At 44.1% G+C, this 22,303-nt stretch overlaps 1 protein-coding gene across 1 annotated transcript in view; it reads left to right on the top strand.

Moving 5' to 3' along the window:
* The window catches only part of RNLS (renalase, FAD dependent amine oxidase), a 170,572-nt gene that overhangs the window by 16,392 nt on the left and 131,877 nt on the right, over positions 1–22,303 (top strand). The window contains exon 4 of the mRNA XM_056530080.1: positions 8,797–8,955. Within this exon, the coding sequence (XP_056386055.1) occupies positions 8,797–8,955 (159 nt within the window). The remainder of the gene's footprint in view (positions 1–8,796; positions 8,956–22,303) is intronic.

The following is a 22,303-nucleotide window of genomic DNA, read 5'->3' as shown; positions in this document are numbered from 1 at the left end:
CTCTTTTACTCCCCATCCCCCTCTATGTTTTTTTCCCCTCCCTACTCTATCTCTTCTCAGTTACCTCCTCCGGTTCCTTCCCTGGACCCTGTAGTGTGGCCAAGCTCCTCTACCTCCTGGCTGTCACTCAGTCCGGCCGGGTACCGAGATTCAGTTTCCTGTTCCTGGTCGGACTGAAAGGATGTGAGCACTCAGTGTACACTTCCTGTTGGACTGACAGCCAGGAGGAAGAGGAGTTCGGCCACACTACAGAGAAGCGGAGTAACTCGGGAGGTGACCAGGAGTGCTGCAGCCGCCTGAGGCTCTCTATAGAGCGCTCAGGTGGCTGCAGCCTTATAGGAAGCACAACAAGCACCGTCTCTGCTTGGGTCCCCGGGCCAATTGCTTGGTTTGCCTGTCCTTTAGCGACGGACTTGGAGCTTAGATAATGACAAGTCCACTTTGTGTTTTTGATTTGTGAGTAAAGTAGGGCAGCAACTAACGATTTATTTTCCATTAATTGATTAGTTGTTTCAGCGCTACCTACCTGTCTCTGAGCCATGGTCCAGCTCACCATTTATCTTCCTCCGTCTGTGCACAGGAAACGGAGCTTCATGACTTCACCACTGCGGTTTCCTCAAGCTTGCTTGCAGTGAGGCCCAGCAGAGATGACGTCATTAAACACGGCTCAGCGCCCAGATGGAGGAAGATAACAGATTAACCGGACCATGGATCAGAGACAGGTATGTAGGGCTGAAACAACTAATCGATTAATTGATAAAAAATAATCGTTAGTCGCAGCCCTAGAGTAAAGCCCTATCTTCAACTGTTTAGCGGAGCAGCAGTGCACTTATTTGTCTGCCACACCATACAAACAGGGGCACTTGTGATCCCCATTCTTGTGATGGTCTCAGTGTTCGGACCCTCACCATTCCAGTGGATAAGTCATAAGTTGTCATTATCGGAAAACCACTTTAATGAAATGTCATTGTATACAAACCAGTACATCCTATATAAGACATATCAACTACATTAAAGAGGAACTTTGCTCACTCTAAATAAAGAAGATAATTTTACTTTTTTATCTGGCTTGGTCACATGCCTGTTTATATCATGTCCATCAGTAGAGATGTCGCGAATTGTTAGCCGGCGAAAAGTTCCCGGCGAATTTTGCATGTTCGCGTTCGCATCGCCAGGCGAACATATGTGAAGTTCGATCCGCCCCCTATACTTTAAAATTGCAGTAAACTTTAACCTTGTGAGTCAGAGTCAGAGTCAGCAGAATCGGCATCAGTCCCTCCCTTCCAGACCCTCCTACCTCTTGCACAGATGCCATTTTAGCCTCATTCAGCATGCTGCAGGCTTAGGAAGTGGAGGGTTAGAGAAGCTGCTCCTGCTGTATAGGGAAAGCGACAGCTAGGTAGCTGCTAGGTGGTGTATTCAGGGTCCAGTTTACTCCTAAAGCACTAGTGTAACATTTGCTTTAAGGACAGCACCCAAAAAAGCCCTTTTTAGGGCTGAAAGATATCAGTCCTGGTTGGGAGGGAACCGCTGGTTAAAAGGGGTACTCCAGAATCAAACTTAAGTTCCTTCAAGCAACTAACTACTACAGTATTCAAAGGGCTGAAATATATCGGTCCGTGTGTTTTGCAACAGCTGGAGGCACCCTGGTTGGGGACCACTGCATAAAAGGGGAACTCCGCTGGCAAGTTTTTTTGCTCATTGTCACACTAGTGCAAATCACATTAGGTGTGACAGTTGTGCATGCAAATTAAAAAAAAATACCTTTTTTGGCTGTTAAATAAAATCAGTCGTCACTGTTAGTTCACGTCACAGTTGCCATTTTTCCTGCCTGCAGGGCAAATTGTGTCACCCTAGTGCAAATCACATTAGGTGTGACAGTTGTGTAAATTTAACCAAAAAAAATTACAGGCAGAGGAAGGCCACCCCGCAGGGGCCATCGTGGTGCTGGGATTCCCTTTGGCCCTAGAATGGCCAGTGTTCAGAGGCCACGTACCCTGAACCCCCAAAGTTCTGAGGACTTAGTTGACTGGCTATCACAAGAAACCCAATCTACTACTAAAGCTTCTGCTCGAAACCTTGACGCACCGTCCTTCTCCTCCTCTAGCTTAGCTTCCGACACCTCTCATGCTACCACTTGCCTTTACTTGATCCGTCAGAGGAGTTATTTACACATCAGTTTGAAGACATGAGTGATGCACAACCATTATTGCCAGAGGATGTAGTTAACAGGGATATGTCTCAGTCAGGCAGCATTACACACATGGACGTACGGTGTGATGATGATGTTGTACCCGCTGCTGCTTCCTTTCTTGAGGTGTCAGATACCGGTGAAGGTGTTGATGATGACGATGTGTCAGTGGATGCCACGTGGGTGCCCGCTAGAAGAGAAGAAGAGGGGGAAAGTTCAGATGGGGAGACAGAGAGGAGGAGGAGACGAGTTGGAAGCAGAGGGAGGTCGTCGCAAGGAGCTAGTGGCACAGTCAGACAGCATGCATCGGCACCCGGGGTCAGCCAGACGGGACGCCAATCAACGCATGCTGTTGCCACCACCAGAATGCCGTCATCGCAGAGCTCAGCAGTATGGCATTTTTTTTGTGTGTCTGCCTCTGACAACAGCAATGCCATTTGCAACCTGTGCCAGAAGAAACTGAGTCGTGGGAAGTCCAACACCCACCTAGGCACAACTGCTTTGCGAAGGCACATGATGTCACATCACAAACGCCTATGGGATCAACACGTCAGTACAAGCAGCACACAAAGTCAAAGCCGCCATCCTCCTCCTGGTCCAGCATCTTCAGCCAGGCCAACCACTGCTGCCCTCCTTGCCCCCTCTCAACTATCCGCCTCTCAGTCTCTCGCCTTGAGCAGTTCCTGCTCATCTGCCCACAGTCAGGTGTCTGTCAAGGAGATGTTTGAGCGCAAGAAGACTATGTCTCAAAGTCACCCCCTAGCCCGGCGTCTGACAGCTGGCTTGTCTGAACTGATAGCCCGCCAGCTTTTACTATACAAGCTGGTGGAGTCTGAGGCCTTTAAAAAATTTGTAGCCATTGGGACACTGCAGTGGAAGGTACCCAGACAAATTTTTTTTTGCACAAAAGGCAATCCCCAACCTTTACTCCATTGTGCAAAAGGAAATTATGGCATGTCTGGCACACAGTGTAGGGGTAAGGGTCCATCTGACCACTGATACCTGGTCTGCAAAGCATGGTCAGGGCAGGTATATCACCTACACTGCTCATTGGGTAAACCTGGTGACTGCTGCCAAGCATGGAATGCGTGGCTCTGCAGAGGAGTTGGTGACACCGCCACGACTTGCAGGCAGGCCTGCTGCCACCTCCTCTATTTCTCCTACTCCATCCTCTTCCATAACAACTGCTGCGTCTTGCTCCACGTCACCGGCACCGCCCCCCAGCTCCCCAGGTGCTATTCCACATCCCGGATACGGCAGTGTCACGCCATCTTGGGGTTGACTTGCCTCAAAGCGGAGAGTCACACCGCACCAGCGCTCATGTCAGTCCTGAACGCACAGGTGGACCAGTGGCTGACTCCGCACCAACTGGAGATCGGCAAGGTGGTTTGTGACAATGGAACAAATTTGTTGGCGGCATTGAGGTTGGACAAGTTGACACATGTGCCGTGCATGGAACATGTGTGTAATCTGATTGTACAACGCTTTGTGCTCAAGTACCCAGGCTTACAGGATGTCCTGAAGCAGTCCAGGAAGGTGTGTGGCCATTTCAGGCGTTCCTACACGGCCATGGCGCACTTGTCAGATATCCAGCGGCGAAGCAACATGCCAGTGAGGCGCTTGATTTGCGACAGCCTGACACGCTGGAATTCAACACTCCTAATGTTTGACCGCCTGCTCCAACAAGAAAAAGCTGTCAACGAATATTTGTATGACCGGGGTGCTAGGACATCATCTGCGGAGCTGGGAATTTTTTTGCCATGTTACTGGAGGCTCATGTGCAATGCCTGTAGGCTCATGCGTCCTTTTGAGGAGGTGACAAACCTGGTCAGTCGCACCGAAGGCACCATCAGTGACATCATACCGTTTGTTTTCTTCCTGGAGCGTGCCCTGCGAAGAGTGCTGGATCAGGCAGTAGATGAGCGTGAAGAGGAAGAGTTGTGGACAACATCACCACCAGAAACAGCCTTATCAGCATCGCTTGCTGGACCTGCGGCAACACTGGAAGAGGATTGTGAGGAAGAGGAGTCAGAGGAGGAATGTGGCTTTGAAGAGGAGGAGGAAGACCAACCACAGCAGGCATCCCAGGGTGCTCCTTGTCACCTATCTGGTTCCTGTGGTGTTGTACATGGCTGGGGGGGGAAGAAGATTATACCTTCCCTGACATCACTGAGGATGAGGAACGGGACATGAGTAGTTTGGCATCCGTCCTTGTGCAAATGGGGTCTTTCATGCTGTCGTGCCTGTTGAAGGACCCTCGTATAAAAAGGATGAAGGAGAACGACCTGTACTGGGTGTCCACGCTACTAGACCCCCGGTATAAACATAAAGTGCCTGACATGTTACCGCATTACAGCAAGGCGGAAAGGATTCAGCAGGTCCAAAATAAATTAAGAAGTATGCTGTACACAGCGTATAAGGGTCATGTCACAGCACATCAGGGATCTAACAGGGGAAGAGGTGAAAGTAATCCTCCTACTCCTCCCACGAACACGCCGGCAAGGACAGGAAGCTGTACAGACATGCTGTTGATGGAGGACATGCAGAGCTTTTTAAGTCCTACGCATCGCCACAGCCCTTCGGGGTCCACCATCAGAGAACGACTTGACTGACAGGTAGCAGACTACCTGGCCTTAACCGCAGATATCGACACTCTGAGGAGCGATGAACCCCTTGACTACTGGGTGTGCCGGCTTGACCTGTGGCCTGAGCTATCCCAAATTGCGCTCGAACTTCTGGCCTGTCCTGCTTCAAGAGTCCTGTCAGAAAAGACCTTCAGTGCAGCAGGAGGTATTGTCACTGAGAAGAGGAGTCGCCTTGGTCAAAAAAGTCTGGATTACCTCACCTTTCTTAAGATGAATTAGGGATGGATCCCAAAGGGACTGACACTGGGCGATACATTTGACTGAACAAGGCCTGATCAGATGAGCTGCACAGGTCCACACGCTGCTGTATTTGAACTCTGAATGCCGGATGACTTGCGTGACTTATCCGCCACCAACTAGGGTTCAAGCCACAATGTTTTAGGGCACTTTCTGCCTGGCAAAACAAACAGAAAATTTTCAGGCCGCTGCTACAGCAGTGGCTGCGACAATACCAAATTTTCCAGCCAGGTGTACATGCCTAATTTTTCTGGCCTCTGCTGCTGCACTTGTTATGGTACTGCAATTTTTATGGCCGCTGCTGCGGCTGCGACAATACCCAATTTTTCATCCATGTGTACATGCCTAATTTTTCTGGCCTCTGCTGCTGCACTTGTTATGGTGCTGCAATTTTTATGGCCGCTGCTACAGCTGCGACAATACCACATTTTCCAGCCAGGTGTACATGCCTAATTTTTCTGGCCTCTGCTACTGCACTTTTTCTGGTGCTGCAATTTTTCTGGCTGCTGCTACAGCTGCGGCTGCGACAATACCCAATTTTTTATCTATGTGTACATGCCTAATTTTTCTGGCCTCTGCTGCTGCACTTGTTATGGTGTTGCAATTTTTATGGCCGCTGCTACAGAAACGGCTGCAACAATTCCGAATTTTTCAGGCATGTGTACATGCCTAATTTTTCAGGTACTCTCTGCTGACATCTCTGTCCATTTTTGCAACCGTGGATATTAGATGTATGCTAAGGGTAGCATGGTGGCTCAGAGGTTAGCACTGCTGCCTTGCAGCGCTGGGGCCTTTTGTTCAAATCCCACTATGTGCTGCCTCAAGGGGGGCTCTAACTATGTGCTGCCTAATATGGGAGAAGCTATGTGCTGTCTAAAGGGGGGAATCTATGTGATGCCTAAAGGGGGGCTCTATGTGCTGCCTAATGGGGGCTAAAGCACGTTATTCCAAACCATTTAGGAATAATAGGTGATTTATGCCCTATATGGATTAAAACCAGACTCTGCATCAACTACCGTATATACTCGAGTATAAGCCGAGTTTTTCAGCACGATTTTTCGTGCTGAAAACACCCCCTCGGCTTATACTCGAGTGAACTCCCCCCACCCGCAGTGGTCTTCAACCTGCGGACTTCCAGAGGTTTCAAAACTACAACTCCCAGCAAGCCAGGGCAGCCATCGGCTGTCCGGGCTTGCTGGGAGTTGTAGTTTTGAAACCTCCGGAGGTCCGCAGGTTGAAGACCACTGCGGCCTTCAACATCATCCAGCCCCCTCTCACCCCCTTTAGTTCTGAGTACTCACCTCCGCTCGGCGCTGGTCCGGTCCTGCAGGGCTGTCCGGTAAGGAGGTGGTCCGGTGAGGAGGTGGTCCGGGCTGCTATCTTCACCGGGGAGGCCTCTTCTAAGCGCTTGCGGCCCGGCCTCAGAATAGTCACGTTGCCTTGACAATGACGCAGATGCGTCGTTGTCTAGGCAACGGCTCTATTCCGGGCCGGAAGCGCGGAGAAGAGGCGCCCCCGGTGAAGATAGCAGCCCGGACCACCTCCTCACCGGACCACCTCCTTACCGGACAGCCCTGCAGGACCGGACCAGCGCCGAGCGGAGGTGAGTACTCAGAACTAAAGGGGGTGAGAGGGGGCTGGATGATGTTGAAGGCCGCAGTGGTCTTCAACCTGCGGACCTCCGGAGGTTTCAAAACTACAACTCCCAGCAAGCCCGGACAGCCGATGGCTGCCCGGGCTTGCTGGGAGTTGTAGTTTTGAAACCTCTGGAGGTCCGCATGTTGAAGGCCGCAGTGGTCTTCAACCTGCGGACCTCCGGAGGTTTCAAAACTACAACTCCCAGCAAGCCCGGACAGCCGATGGCTGCCCGGGCTTGCTGGGAGTTGTAGTTTTGAAACCTCTGGAGGTCCGCAGGTTGAAGACCACTGAGGGCGAATGATGAGAAGAGGATGATGAAGGGGGGTGGGGATGATGAAGGGGGGGGGGTGTGGGATGATTACAAGGGGATGATGAAGGGGGGATGTGTGGGATGATAAGGGGATGTGTGGGATGATGACAAGGGGATGATGAAGGGGGGATGTGTGGGATGATAAGGGGATGTGTGGGATGATGACAAGGGGATGATGAAGGGGGGATGTGTGGGATAAGGGGATGTGTGGGATGATGACAAGGGGATGATGAAGGGGGGATGTGTGGGATGATAAGGGGATGTGTGGGATGATGACAAGGGGATGATGAAGGGGGGATGTGTGGGATGATAAGGGGATGATGAAGGGGGGATGTGTGGGATGATGACAAGGGGATGATGAGGATGTTAATGACGGGTCTGGATGATGACAGGGGGGGATGAGGTATTTCCCACCCTAGGCTTATACTCGAGTCAATAACTTTTCCTGGGATTTTGGGTTGAAATTAGGGGTCTCGGCTTATACTCGGGTCGGTTTATACTCGAGTATATACGGTATGTAATTTTCCATGGCAGTTTTACCATGGATCCCCCTCCGGCACGCCACAGTCCAGGTGTTAGTCCCCATGAAACAACTTTTAAATCGCTATTGTGGCCAGAAAGAGTCCCTGTGGGTTTTAAAATTCGCCTGCCTATTGAAGTCAATGGCGGTTCGCCCGGTTCGCCGGTTTGCGAACTTTTGCAGACGTTCGCGTTCGCGGTTTGCGAACCGAAAGTTTTATGTTCGCAACATCACTATCCATCAGCCCCACCCCTGTTTCTGCGTTATAGGGCTGTGTAGCCCCTTTGACAATTTAGGTTTCTATGGGTTGGGAACCTTGAAAATAGTGTGTGCTGTGTTGTGGCTGGAATAGGGTGGGGGCATATAAAATGTGTGGGGTGTGTAGTCAGTGCCAGCAATGCTCCATGATCAGGACCTTGCATGTCATGAGAGGGGCTACAAAGTCCTATAACTTAGAAATTTATTGGGGCTGATCGACTTGTCACCTCCTCCACCCCAAGCTAGATCTAGGTAACTTTATCTCGTTTGGAGTAACCACACGTCCTCTCACCATACTATGCATTGCAAAAATTGATATATCAAGTGCACTTGCATTGACCTTTAAACTTAAACTCTTTTGTTTAAACAGCCCACATACTTTATGGGTAAAATTTGTGATGTAGCTTTTGCATAAGATGTAACATTTCTTTAAAAAGTTTTTTTGGTTTTGTTTAAATAAAGCTTCATCACTGTATACCGAAACATTACACCATTGTTTGATAAAACCTTATATTGATTCTCTACTATTCTCAAGAACTCTGCTTGCTTGTTGCCAGTGAATGTGTAGTAGTTGGGGGGAATGCACAGGAAAGGATGACCTGACTGCAGAGTTCTTAAGGGTACAAAATGAAATACCCTGTATAAAGTACTGTACTGTACAAGTGTATGCCCATTTCTGTACAGTACTGAGTAGTGATGCATACACTGAATGCATTAACACTTACTTCCCAGGGCAGAAGTATAGCACCCATTAATTCCTAACCACCTACATGCTGCAGGAACAACAGCATCTCGGTGGTTAAATGACTGGCATAACAGCTAGCTCAAGTGCCAGTTGGTGACTGAGGGGCAGTCACTGGGCAGGGAGCAGGCTCAGCTTCTGAATCTTATCCGATGCCCATGTACATATTTATACCCAATGAAATGAAGGAAGAACCTAACAAACATGGATAAAGCAGACAATTGCTTTAAGTAATGTTTCCTCTGCTCTAAACAGGTGCTGATGTCTTTTATGAACATCATGTTACACACATAAACCTTCGTGAGGGAAGATGGGAAGTTTGTAAAAAGTCTGGGTCCCCTGAAAACTTTGATGTTGTGGTTCTCACAATGCCAGTACCACAAATCCTGCAGCTGCAAGGTGATATCTCAAAATGTAAGTTACATGCTATTTTTTTAATTTATTCTATCAATTATAATTTCGGTGATGTGATATTTAAGAAATCACAAACAGACACTAAGCTAAAAGTCTAAGCTCAGGAAGACCAAATGCAGGACTTAATAGAATTGTTGAAATCTTTGTACTTATTAGGGTAGAAAAACTTTGCTAAAAATGTACCGTATTTTTGCCATATAAAACGCACTTTTTCTTCCCCAAAACTGGTGTGGAAAAGTTGGTGCGTCTTATACTGCGAATACACACCTATCGCGGCGGTCCCTCTGGCCATCAACGGCCGGGACCCGCGGCTAATACAGGACATCACTGCGCTTATGCCCTGTATTAACCCTTCAGACGCGGCGATAAAAGCTGACCGCCGTGTCTGAAGCGAAAATAACACTAACACGAAAATAACCTGGTTGTTCAGTCGGGCTGTTCGGGACCGCCGCGGTGAAATCGCGGTGTCCCGAACAGCTTACAGGACACCGGGAGGGACCTTACCTGCCTCCTCGGTGTCTGCTCCGTGCCGGGATCCCCTGCATGGCCGGCGCTCTTCTTTGTTGTCATCACGTCGTCGCGCACGCTGTCCCGTCATCCAATAGGAGCGGCGTGTGTAGCGTCGCCATGGCGGCGACGGAGAGCGAGGATACCGGGCAGCAGAGACGATCCGGAGCGACGGTGACACGGAGACAGGGATGGAGGGTGACGTCCAGGGCAGGACACGTGAGTACTACCTCCTATACCAGTGGTCTTCAACCTCCGGACCCCCAGATGTTGCAAAACTACAACTCCCAGCATGAAGGTCCACAGGTTGAAGATCACTGTCCTATACTTTACATTGTATTTGGTTCAGAATCTTTATTTTCTAGATTTTTATCCTATAAAATTAGGTCCGTCTAATATGCTGGAGCGTCTTGTATGATGAAAAATACGGTAGCTTAGTTTCTCTTCTTCAGCCAAAGAAGTAACTTGTTCAGGGCTAATATGTGACAAAGCTGCCTTGGGTCCCCCTCAAGAACCAGAGTCCTGATGCAACTGCTACCTCTTCACACCCTATAGTTAGACCTACAGCCTATTTAGCCTATTTATTCCATACAGTGCTGGCTGCAGTTTCCTGTTCACATCCGGTTTAAAGCATCTAAAGTTTTTAAGAAACACCTTTTACAAACTTACTTTTTATTTGACAAATGTTATTCTCACTATAAAGTGTTTAAAATACACAAATGAAAATCAGTCCCTATTGTAGGTGTTCTATCACTATAAAGTCTCCACTTGGTGGCAGTAATGATTCATTTCTCTGTGTAGACTTTGAACTAGTATAGGATTTGTTGGTATAGTTTGCTCTTAGGGCTTTCCTGGAAAAAAAAAAAAAGGAATATAATTTGTGCTTGTAACCGGAAAAATTTACAAATTCCTACTTGCATTACAAACTGTAGTAAAAAAAAAATTGTCACCTTTGAAATCTGAATAATAGTGTCAATGTGGACATCTAAGAGGATTAAAGTCTGTGATAGTAAAAACAATTGTGTCAAAAAGGACAAAGGTATTATAGATTTCATACCTTAATTTGCTAAACCATAAAAATATTTGCAAGATAGAAGACTTTAGGAACCCCTTTATCGGGTTAGAGAAAAAACACAACATTTAGATGATAACAAGCTCTATTCTTGTGGAAAGTTTTGTGTATTTTATTGCCTTTATTGTTAACATGCGTTATTGCTGTCTTTTTGTTTATTCTGTGACATTGGCTCTGATTAACTAAGGCTCCTTTCACACTACAAAATGACTCCGTTTTAAAGATCTGTACGAAGTAATTTTGTAGTGTGAAAGAGGCCTAAGAGTGTTGTGTAGTTTTCTTTGTGGATTTTTTTCCCAACAGATATTTTTGCACGGTATTTACTAATGTTTCCCTACGTTTTGCACTTTTCCCTACATTTTCCTTTTTTTACACATGCTCTGAAGTGTGGGGTCTTCCACAGCTCAAATCCACTACATTTTCTGTGGAAACCTTAGGGGACACGCCCCTTTCGGTGACCACATCTCATTTCCATGACAGCCATGCCCCCTTTTCGGGTTTTCTCTGTAAAATTGAGAGTTGGTCAGGTTTTTTATTTTTTTTGGTGCCCGTTCTGGCACAGAAACAAATTCTGGCACACAACCCGACAAAACAGGTCAGGTTTACAATAGTAAATGTGAATAAGCCTCTTCCATAATGTTTTTCCCTTTTCCCATTTTTCAAGTAAAATAATTTTAAATGGGCACTGTCAGATTCAAAAACTTTTTTTTATATGTTGTACATCTTGGCAAAACATTAACCTGCCTAATATACTTCATGAGAAAATTTTATTTCCTTTTTATAGAAATTATGGGTTATAAAATCATGGCTTTGTCCAAGCTGAAGCACAGGCACGAGTCCAGTAAGTGAGGGTGGGCTAGTACTCCTCTGTCTGACAGTATTCCTCTGTGCTCTCTCCTGTCCTATTAGACAGGAGAGAGCACAAAGGAGTCCTATAAGGCAGGAGAGAGCACAGAGGAGTCCTATCAGACACGAGATAGCACAGAGGAGTACTATCAGACAGGAGAGCGCACAGAGGAGTACTATCAGACAGGGGAGAGAACAGAGGAGTCCTATAAGACAGGAGAGAGCACAGAGGAGTCCTAGTCCTATCAGACAGGAGAGAGCACAGAGGAGTCCTATCAGACAGGAGAGAGCACAGAGGAGTCCTATCAGACAGGAGAGAGCACAAATGAGTACTATCAGACAGGGGAGAGAACAGAGGAGTCCTATAAGACAGGAGAGAGCACAGAGGAGTCCTAGTCCTATCAGACAGGAGAGAGCAAAGAGGAGTCCTATCGGACAGGAGAGAGCACAGAGTAGTGCTATCAAACAGGAGAGAGAGCACAGAGGAGTACTATCAGACAGGAGAGAACGCAGAGGAGTGCTAGCCCACCCCCACTTACTGGACTTTGTCGATACCTGTGCTTCAGCTTGGACAAAGCCATGATTTTATAAACTATGATTTCTATAAAAATGAAATAAAATTTTCTTATAAAGTATATTGGAAAGGTTAATGTTTTGCCAAGATGGACAACACATAAAAAGTTTTTCTGACTGTGCCCATTTAAACAAAGATAAACATTAACATGTGGTATCTCTGCATACGGAAATGTCCGAACTATTAAAGTAATGTATAATGTTAAAGGGGTTATCCACCATGAGGTGATTTTAGTACATACCTGGCAGACAGTAATGGACATGCTTAGGAAAGATCTGCGCTTGTCTTGGGGCTAAATGGCTATGTTGTGAAATTACTATAACACTGTGGCTAGCTTTTTGTGAACTGACATTTCCTTTTTGAGTTTTCTTTTTTGCCTACAAATCCCATAATTCCATTTTCCTCCCTCCCTCACACCAGCCACCCAACCCATTGAAACATAAATGAGCGGCATCCATTCAAAAGACCTGTGGTTTTCAGTCAGGGTGCCTACAGCTGTCGCATAAGTTGTAGATTGATCTCTCTCCCACCAAGCGATCCCTCCACCCATTGAAGCAGACAGGCTCCCTGTCATCAGCTGACTAGTGAGTCAGGTCTCAGCCGCATTGTTATTTTGCTGTTAAAAATAAATATTAGGGTGAAAATTACATAATAATTGTGAGAAAACCGTCACACACAGGTATAGAAACTATATTATGAACTACACTAACTTTACAGCCCCTGTAGCATAGTCAAATAAAAAAAATCCTGAAATACCCCTTTAATCCACACGGTCAATGGCGCAAACATAAAAAAATACCTTAGTCCAGAACTGCTGATTTTTGGTCACCTAATTTACCAGACACATATAATAAAAAGTGATCTCAAACAAAAATAGTTCCGATAAAAACTACAGATCACAGCGCAAAAAAGAGCTCTCGTACATCCTTATTTACGCAAAAATAAGTGTTAAAGGGGTCAGAGGAGGACAATGTTAAGCATACACTTTTTTTTTTTACAAAATGTTATACTTTTTAGAAGTAGTAAAATAAAACAAAACCTATATAAATTGTCTATGATTGTAATTATATAATCATATGGACCTACAGAATAAGGTTGGTAAGTAATATTTACCGAAAAGTGCACTTTGTGGAAATGAAAATCTCTATGCAAAAGTTGCAAAATGGCTCCACTTTTTTTTTGTTTTGCTAGAGATTCAGAATAGCCCAATACAGTGTGGGAAGGGATCCTTGCAGATATTTTCCATGAACCACTCTGGGAAGACCCCTGATAGCCCGCTCAGTAAAATTGGACTTTAAAGGGGCACTCCGGTGGAAAACTTTTTTTTTTTTTTTTTTAAATCAACTGGTGCCAGAAAGTTAAACAGATTTGTAAATTACTTCTATTAAAAAAATCGTAATCCTTCCAGTACTTATTAGCTGCTGAATACTACAGCGGAAATTATTTTCTTTTTGAAACACAGTGCTCTCTGCTGACATCACAAGCACAGTGCTCTCTGCTGACATCTCTGTCCATTTTAGGAACTGTCAAGAGCAGCATATGTTTGCTATGGGGATTTTCTCCTACTCGGGACAGTTGCGAAAATGTACAGAGATGACAGCAGAGAGCACTGTGCTCATGATGTCAGCAGAGAGCTCCGTGTTTCAAAAAGGAAAAGAATTTCCCCTGTAGTATTCAGCAGCTAATAAGTACTGGAAGGATTAAGATTTTTTTAATAGAAGTACATTTTTTAACTGTTTAACTTTCTGGCACCAGTTGATTAAAAAAAAAAAAAAAAAAAAAAAGTTTTTCACTCGAGTACCCCTTTAAACTAGTACAGTGTTCAAGTTACACACCCAAGTGAAAATTCAGCAACCCTAGCTTTAGAGGTTTCACTTCCCGGGCCTTATGCACGTCTTACAGCTTCGTTAAAATTGTGGTTTGTGGAAATCTTTATAGTGTTACAAAGTTGCACAACTAAAGCTACATGATACCACATCCCTCATCATACACCTATACTACAGTGTATATACACAACCCTATTTCTACAGTGTATATACACAACCCTATTTCTGGTGCCATTAACTGGACAATATTGCATACCTTAGCCATATCACATATATCCATATAACCGCACACTCCATATCCTCAATTACCCAACGCAGATTGACACTGTTTATCCTATTTTTGCTGCTCAAGTAGTTTTTAGTTGATGCAGTTTTTACAAATCCTTAAAGGGGCTGTCTGGCCCAACAACATTTTTGTGTCTGGGCCCAGGATGGCATAAAAATGATACTACCCTCTCCTGATGCCCTGCCAAGTCAATCCCAATGGTGCCAGGTCCTGGCCAAGCAGCACTTCCTGTATAAGTTTCAATACACATGATCCTGATCACACAATGCTGCAAAACTGCATGAACGTGCCCCTGAATGTAAAGTGCAAGGCAGCGCTTTTTTTTGTTTTTGATATTTTTTTTACAAAGTGTGAGGGTTATGTTTATAAAATCTGTGGGTATGGGACTATAATCTTAACTTTTTTAAATCTTATAATTCAAGTTGTATTTGGGTAAAGCCAGAAATAAATTGTCCAAGTGCAGTAAAGCTTACAGGAGATGTATGGGGGGGGGGGGGGGGGGGACTTTTCTATGTGCTCAAGCTGGGGTAAAAAAATTAATGAATTAAAAAGTCTCCAGTCATGACACACACACACACACACACACACACACTCTGACAGGGCCCAATTCCACCGCTCAGCACTTCCTAGACTTCCAGCACTAAGAAATGCCCCCTCAGCCAAGCATATTCAAAGTAAAAGGAAGTCCCTGGACAGCCCTATTAGGGCATTAGGGTAAATGCCTGGTCAGCAAACAGCTGTCAAGTCCCTATTTTAAAAGCAATTTGAGGCAGAGTTAATGATCCTTATCCTTAAATTACTTTAATATGCTTCCATCAGGCAGTCTGAAGGTGCACAAGATTTATCACAGTGGCTCGTGTGGTATGAATATGTTGATGTACCCTGCTACATATATGTTAGATATGTTTAATAACTGTACATCACCTATTGGTAAGCTTAGTTTTCATCATTATTCTGCAAAACATTTTTGGTAATTGTTGCATTTCAAGCCACGTTCCTTGTTAAGTGAGGCACAAAACGTGTTTAAAACACATAATAAATGTGGTGCAAGGAATGTGTGCCAGTTTTTTGGTGCAAATTCCGGTACCTTTAGTTAAGTAATTTCCCCCCCTAGGTTTGGCAGATAGCACATGTCAGGTCAGCTTGGGAATAGGCGGCTGACAAATATATTCTATGCCACTTTTCAGTAAATATAAATAAATATAAAAATTAAAAAATTTAATAATGTGAGAAAAGTACGCTTGTGATATTTGAGATATTGGCAACTGCTGATTTCTAGAACGAAAAAGCTCTGTAGAGTACACACACCCTTTTGACATTTCTTAGTAGGTCATGGAATCTGAGGAACTGTGAAAAGGGGCAACTAAATGACTGATGGGTGTTACCTCATCTATATGACCAAAATCGTTCAAACTAAATGTAGTCACTCACCAGAAGGGAAGGCTAAGGGTGATAAGGGTGATATAATAGTTATGCATAAATATGATAATGAAAACTATCAAAAACTTGATGATCATATGTGCTATTTGCAAACCCCACAAATATTTAAATAATTTTCTGTGGTTTAAAGAGGACCTGTCACCTCTCTTGACCTGTAGGATTTATCAAATAGTTGTACATTGACCCCCCTAACATACGATCATTTCAACATACGATGGCCTCTCAGAGGCCATCGCATGTTGAAGGAAGCATCAACATACGACGCTTTTGTATGTCGGGGCCATCGCATAAATGGCCGTTTACGGTGACCCATGTGGTCCGCTGACGATCACTTACTTGTCCTCGGGGCTCCGGAGCGTCCTCTTCGTGCTCCCCTACATCGTCGGTGCTCTCCATCGTCGTCATCCCGTCGCTGCGCACACTGTCCCGTCATCCAATAGGAGTGACGTGCGTAACGACGTGAAGGCGGCGACAGAGAGCGAAGATGCGGGGGAAGCAGAGGCCTTGCCGAAGCGTCGGTGACACCCCGCGGACGTGGCGACAGCGATGGAGGGCGACATCCAGGGCAGCGGTGACGGGCGTTGACGGTCCGGAGCGGCGGGGACAGGTGAGTACAACTTCCTCTAACAGTGGTCTTCAACCTGCGGACCTCCAGATATTGCAAAACTACAACTCCCAGCATGCCCGGACAGCCAACGGCTGTCCGGGCATGCTGGGTGTTGTAGTTTTGCAACATCTGGAGGTCCGCAGGTTGTAGACTACAGTCCTATACTTTACATTGCATGGATCCCTCAACATACGATGGTTTCAACAAACGATGGTCCATTTGGATCGGATTACCATCATATGTTGAGGGACCACTGTATTCCCTATGAAACACTATTTTGGAGCATTAATTCTTTAGCAGAAGCCTGTGAGTAGTTTAAAGACTATACAGAGGTCCAGATAGGAAGTGAAACAATACCTAGTGTCCCACTCATGCAACTTTTGACCACTACTAAAGCAAATGTCCGGGCTCTACTCCTTTGGTGCTCTGAACTCTCTATATTGAGACATTCCCTGACTCCTCCTCCTCTCAGCTCATTTTGTCTCCTGATTGGATGCTAGGACTATCCGTTATGGCTTAGATGGTGGCCAAGGAAACTTAAAGGGGTTATCCAGCACCTAAAAATGTATTTCCTATCTCCCCCGGTTTCTTTCCGCTGCATGGAACAGTAGCGGCATGCCCTCCATGCACTGTCTATGAAAGCACTGAAGATAACAGAGTACAGCACTCAGGTATTTATGACACTTCCATAGACAGTTCATGTAGTTAGTGTCTTTTACCACTCCATGCCGGAGATCACAAATGGTCCCATTGGTCACATCCCCTACAGACACTTTACACCTGTCCTGTGAATAGAGGATAAGTCTTTAAGTGCTAATTAACCTCTTTTAACGTCAAGACTGCTGGAAGACTCCCCTTGATGCCATGGGGGTCCGGATTACTCTCATTCCACCCCTGTTAAGCCATATTGTATTATTAGAAGAATGTTGAGGTATTCCAGGCATGCTGGTCATGCTTTGCACTCATAGAATATAAATGTTCATAAATGTTATGTGAATAATTTTAACATTTTTAATAGATTATCAAACATGGTATATATCCTTTACAATCCTAACATTTGCATAAAATCTCTCCACATTATTAATGCAGATTTTAAAAGAGAAGTCCTTGGCTGGATTCATGACATTTCCCATGTTGCAGCCTGCCAAAAAAGCACAGCATCATAGCTAAATCCTGCCTATAAATGTGTAATTCTCCATTTCCTGCTAGGATATTAGCCTGTAACTTGCACGTAATCCATAAGGCCATTATAACTTCCTTCAGCCTTTAAGACAAAAGTTTAACTTAAGAGCAGATCTACCAAAATATAAAATTCATGCTTCACAAGATGGTTTAGATTGCATAATATAAACTGTACATAGATCTGAGCGAAAAAGTAATCAGCATGGTGGTCACTGGACGCTCTCGCACAGTGGGTTTATGAAGGTGGCTTTTCATGTTAAAGTAAGGCTTCACCTTTTTCTGTCAATAGGACTGCAAAAAATGAAGTCTCTTCCATATGTATTCATATCAAATATGCACTCATGTTAATAGTTTATTCTTATGCGGCACCCCAGTGTTGTGAACATTCATGGCTTTGTGATTAGAAACATGCTACATCAAACACAGTGGAGGCAGTCTTGTGGCTACCAATGGAACTGGGTCACTGGTGTTATTGTTGATCTAACTGCACATAGATTATCTGAAATGTCTCATGCTATGCTTTCTGCTCATATTTAGTCAACTTGACTAATAACCCAAAATACACCCTCAAATCAACCAAAAAGCTTCTTGCTATGCCATAAGTTTTCAGTGGTAGAGATCTGGGTGCCGAGACCCCACAGATTGCAAAAACAAATGGGAAGAATCGATCAGCTGAGCTATGGGCCGCTTCGTTATTGCTTGGCTCTTCTCAGAAAGCTGAGCTAACGGGGTTGAGATTCAATGAAAGTCTCATATTATTTATTTTTACAATAATTAAGGGTCTCAGCCCCCAGACCACGAACAATCAAAACTTCTCACATGTCTTTATGGCTTGAAAATTGTTTACTTTTTTAAATGTACCTGAGATTTCAACAAAATTAAAAAAGGGCCCTGATCTTACGTGATTGATGGTTTTTGTGTCCGTAGAGTTGTATTTGCCCATCCTCTCCTATGTCAGTATCCTTCTCTTTGCAGTTCTGTGGAAAACAGAGAACTACAAATACTAGGCGTGACCCTCTCTAGGGTTATTGATGCATTGGGTTTTGCAGGGAAACAAGGAAAAGGGTTACCTTTTTAAAGAGTACTTTTTAATATACTGTTCCTTTTGTAATTAGACACTATCCCATTTACGTGGTTTTAAAATTGTCAACATATATATGTTTAAAATGTCATAGAGAAATCAACCACTAGGTGGCACTCTTCTGGCCCCTACTGCAATAAATACAGTGAGTTTGGTCTCCTCCTGGCTTGGCAGGAGACCAAATTCAGGAAGTGCTTCTCCCTGCACTCATCTTAATTGACAGCTGCACAGAGCCTCACTGAAAGCTGCACAGACTAAAAGCTGCTCAGAGCTTGAGGTCTTCTTCTATTCATCACAGCTCTGCAAAGATGTGAGGGCGGAAGTGGTCCCCCAGCAGGCTTCAGTGATGTCATACCTGCTGGAAAACGCCCACTTTCTCCTGCTGGGAGATTGCACTATGTGAGCGGTACAGAAAGAACGGAAAGATACACAGCTTTTTGAAGCTCTAAAAATATTTTTGTCGTGAATGGTGTTAGGAGTAGTTAGGAAACATAGCCTGAGTTAGTTTAGAAAAATGTATTTGGTGACAGGTACTCTTTAAGCTTTGAACAGAATGGCACTGTGCTAGGGAATTACAAGGCACTACTATAGATGGCATGTGTAAAGGGGTTACTGTTGCACTGGCTTTGCAAAGTGCTATGAGCAGAAAGGAAATAAACAGCCGCAGCAAAACAAGGAAAGCACTGCTGCTGCTGAGATAAGAGAGAGACATTGATTTGCCTTCTCACCCTCACTGATGCAAGTACATAGGTGCCCGGATTTATCAAACTGTGTGAAAGAAAAAGTGGAGTGATTTTTCCACAGCAACCAATCACAGCTCAGCTAACAAGCTCTGGTAAAGTGAAAGCTGAGTTGTGATTGGCTGCTGTGCGAAAATCACTCTACTTTTTTTCTCACCAGCCCAAAGCACATGCCTAAGCTCCACCACTACCTCCTGTAATCTGTCTTGCTGAGGCTGTTACTAGAGATGGATTTCTACTAGCAACATGCAGGGGACAGCAGATTTCAGGGTAAGGTTACTACAATATTACTGTATCAGGCCCATTATGGAGGAGCACAAAGGCTGAATACTGAAAATAGGACCACCTTACAAATAGTTTTGTGTGGTAAAGTTGCTTTACAAAATATGTTAATGGAACCTATAAAAATGATCATATATTGTTTTGGCAGACCCCACAAAGATCAAAACGACACTCATCTCAGTCTCAAGAGATTATTATCTATCAGGAGCCAATAGGTTAGACTGTATATGTTCAGCAATAGAATTTGAGAATACTGGTAGAATACACATTATAGAGCATAAGTTTAATGGCATTAACAAATTAAATTCCAGTAATGTTTCTGCTTGTTGTGGGATTACAGATGAAAGTTCCATTGCAATGCCAATTGTAGTGTTTATTTTAACCTTCCTAGTGGATCTACTGAGGTTTTTAGGTATGAAAGGTTAACTTCATGGATGTCTCAATTGGAGACAGTCTGAGTATGTAACTATGAGGCAAAAGGAATTAACAGCTAAGAAACACCCCTAGTGCCAATCAAATAGGAAACCAGGATCATACAAGTGCCAGCATCCAGCTTTGCAGGTTTATTTATTTTTTTCTCCTGAGAATAAAGGCCCAATGGTGTTTAACAGATTTCACAAAAACATCAGGACCTGATTAGCTTAATCTCTGTAACCAGCCGGGTTTCGAGGAGTATAACTATATCTAAAGGTAAATTAAAGTACTTCTGAATGTCACATATACATGGTCTCGTTTTTACCTTTAAGAAAAAAATGGAAAACATAATACTACTAATAGTAGGGAAACTAGGTCTTTGTAACAGTGGCTGCCATGGCAGCTCAATTTACAAGGGAAATACGTAGTATAATAACGTCCATGAAAAGTCTTTTTGACTATTAAGAAGGTAACCCTTAACCCCTTTAGGACGCAGGGTTTTTCAGTTTTTCCATTTTCATTTTTTCCTCCTCACCTTCTAAAAATCATAACGTTTTCAATTTTGCACCTAAAATTCCGTATTATGGCTTATTTTTTTGTGCCACCAATTCTACTTTTGCAGTGACATTAGTCATTTTACCAAAATATCCACAGCGAAGCGGCAAAAAATTTATTGTGCGACAAAATTGAAGAAAAAATGCCATTTTGTAAATTTTGGGGGCTTCCATTTCTACGAAATGCATTTTTCGGTAAAAATTACATCTTATCTTTATTCTGTAGGTCCATACAGTTAAAATGATACCCTACTTATATAGGTTTGATTTTTGTATTACTTCTAAAAAAAAATCATAACTACATGCAGGAAAATTAATACGTTTAAAATTGTCATCTTCTGACCCCTATAACTTTTTATTTTTCCGTGTACAGTTCGGTATGAGGACTCATTTTTTGCGCTGTGATCTGAAGTTTTTATTGGTGCCATTTTTATATTGATCAGACTTTTGATTCGGACATTTCCACATGCGGCGATACCACATTTGTTTATTTCTATTTACACGGGTTTTTTTTTTTCAATGGGAAAAGGGGGGGGGGGTTATTCTTACCTTTATTAGGGAAGGGGTTAAATGATCTTTATTAACTTTTTTTCACACTTTTTTTTTAAAGTGTTATAGCTCCCACCCTAGTGGCTATTACACTGCACACACTGATCTGTTACATAGATCATTGACACGGAAAAGATCAGTGTTATTGGCGGTCGATTGCTCAAGCCTGGATTTCAGGCTTGCAGCAATCAGTTGCCGATTGGAGTCAGGTAAGGGGACCTCCGCTCGCATTCTGGCTGATCGGGACATCAAGATTTCACCGCGATGGTCCCAATCAGCCCGACTGAGCTGCCGGGTAGCTTTCACTTTCATTTTAGACGCGGCGATCTTTGAATGCCGCGTCTAAAGGGTTAATAGTGCGCCACACAATGATCTGTGCCGCACGCTATTAGCCCAGGGTCCTGGCTTTCGTTAGAAGCCGGGACTGACCCTGTATGATGCGGCGTGACCCCACGGTAAATACCGAGCTAATAGCGCCCTGAGTCCATAAGAGGTTAAATATTATCTCAATATCCAGACACTTTACACCAGTCCAGATTTTTTATGCACATGCTGTTTTTTTTTTTTTTTTTTTTACAGTTAAGGTTTTTTTGAATTTGATTGTTAGGAATGTCTAGTTTTGAGCTTTGATTATATGAAAAAAAGGTTTTGTATATTCACTATTGCTTACACTTTTGATATAAACATGCTCTAGTAAAGGATGTAGCATTTTATTTTCCCTCTTAATCTTAAAGCCGAACACGAAGCGTTAAAGGGGTTCTCCACTATAAGGTGAGTTTAGTACGTACCTGGCAGACAGTAATGGACAGGCTTAGAAAGGATCTGCGCTTGTCTTGGGGATAAATGGCTACAGTATGTTGTGAGATTACCATAACACTGTGGCTAGCTTTTTGTGAACTGATATTTCCTGTTTGACTTTTCTTTTTTTGACTACAAATCCCACAATTCCATTTTCCTCCCTCCCACACATCAGCCACCCCACCCATTGAATCATAAATGAGCTGCATCCATTCAAAGACCTGTGGTTTTCAATCAGGGTGCCTACAGCTGTTGCATTAGTTGCAGATTGATCCTTCTCCCACCAAGCGATCCCTCCACCCATTGAAGCAGACAGGCTCCCTGTCATCAGCTGACTAGTGAGTCAGGTCTTGGCCGCATTGAAAGCTGGGAAAAATCTGTGACAACAGTCATTTTGTATGCTGGTAAAAATAAATATTGCGGTGAAAATCACAGAAGAATTGTGAGAAAACCGTCACACACAGGTATAGACACTATATTACGAACTACACTAACTTTACAGCCCCTGTAGCATAGTCAAATAAAAAATTTCCTGGAATACCCCTTTAACCCCTTAAGGACACATGACGTTCTCATACTTCTGCATTTCC

This window comes from Hyla sarda, chromosome 7 (assembly GCF_029499605.1).
Source record: "Hyla sarda isolate aHylSar1 chromosome 7, aHylSar1.hap1, whole genome shotgun sequence".
In the NCBI taxonomy this organism is placed as follows: domain Eukaryota; kingdom Metazoa; phylum Chordata; class Amphibia; order Anura; family Hylidae; genus Hyla; species Hyla sarda.
This window is presented reverse-complemented; position numbering and strand designations above follow the sequence as displayed.